The sequence below is a fragment of the Bison bison genome, unplaced genomic scaffold, assembly GCF_000754665.1.
Source record: "Bison bison bison isolate TAMUID 2011002044 unplaced genomic scaffold, Bison_UMD1.0 scf7180017864519, whole genome shotgun sequence".
NCBI lineage: Eukaryota > Metazoa > Chordata > Mammalia > Artiodactyla > Bovidae > Bison > Bison bison.
Window position 1 is genome coordinate 21734409 of NW_011495072.1, and position 1367 is coordinate 21735775.

Genomic DNA, 1367 nt, shown 5'->3' on the forward strand with positions numbered 1-1367 from the left:
TCACCACTCCTTCTATGCCATCTGTCTCACAGGGAGCAATTAATCTGAAACTCCAACATGCAGCATTAAAATTCCATTAACGCTGAACAGAATATTAACATGTCTGGCATTACCATATTTATCTCTCCAAATTTCAGTGTTAATTTTGAATAAGGCAGGTATAACATTTTCCTCTATTTGGTTAATTAAGAATATTGGATAAAATATATAATTAGTAGCTAAATTGATATAATAATATATGCAACTCATTTGAATAATGCTGAATGTTTTTGCAATTTAAGTGTATCTGGGCTACAACTTTATATAAGGCTACTGATTATTTGTAAAAACACCAAAATCTTTTACGAAGCCAGTTTTCCCAAGACTCTGACTTTGTAATTCCTTTTTCTTTTTGCAGAACCACATCACTGCCTTCGCAGAAGTCACATGATATTGAAGCAAATGGTCTCTCACTGCATTGGACATCATCCCTTGTCACCATTCATTCGTAACACCCAAAGTGTGTTTGATGACAAAAAAGGTTTATAAAGTTGTCTAATCATTTTTATAATTTAAAAACCAGTGTCACCTTATCTGTTTCCCCCACTAGACTGTGAGCTCCTCAAGGGCAGGACTGTGTCTTTCTTCTCTGTCTCCCTTAAACCTACAACAAAGCCTCACACAGAGTAGGTAGGTGTTCAATAAAAAAGTGATGACCAATGAATAAAAATTAATTCTGAAATAAAACATTCATTTTAATTTCTCACAGAATCACTGAGACTAAGTGAAAAGAAACCTCTATACGAGTCATATTTGTGTGAGACGTCCCTCCACTTTGAGCTAGTTAAGCTTTTTAATTTATCATGTATCTTCTATTTGGCAGCATACCATATTTCATTCGAAGTGGACTTTGAAAGTCATGGGGGTTTTTATTTCATTATTCAGCATGACCTTATTTCCATTCTAACAGATTTCAGTGTGTGAAATTACTTTACTTTTAGAAAGTATGTTCTATACTAAAATAATGTTTGCACATAATATTATGCTATATTTCACTTAAAATACCATTCATACTATAAATTCTAAGACTGGTGCTTCTGCTTTTGAAGGTGAAAATGCCAATTTTTACTGTAATAAGTAATGTATCATAATTAAAAATTATTTATTTGGATTTTTGTTCCTGACAATCGTGATTTAATTGTTGACTTGTAGTTTTTGAATGCAGGCAGTGTTTAGGATAGTCTAAGTGACTGAATCCAGCAATCGTACCTATGTATTGAACAATTTTCCACAGATAACCATCTCAAGAGTGGTCAAAGGCTCCATTCTTTGGCTAGTCCAAGTTTCCACATAATTTAAATAGAAAAGAATCACCCCCAGACAATGCA

At 33.2% G+C, this 1367-nt stretch overlaps 1 protein-coding gene across 2 annotated transcripts in view; it reads left to right on the forward strand.

The window, feature by feature from the left end:
• Window positions 1-1058, forward strand: part of LOC104981741 (lipid phosphate phosphatase-related protein type 5) — a 136681-nt gene extending 135623 nt beyond the window's left edge. For both annotated transcript variants that reach the window (XM_010831004.1, XM_010831005.1), the window contains exon 6: window positions 398-1058. In XM_010831004.1, the coding sequence (XP_010829306.1) occupies window positions 398-430 (33 nt within the window). In that variant the 3' untranslated portion in view covers window positions 431-1058. The remainder of the gene's footprint in view (window positions 1-397) is intronic.
• Window positions 1059-1367: the final 309 nt, after the last annotated feature.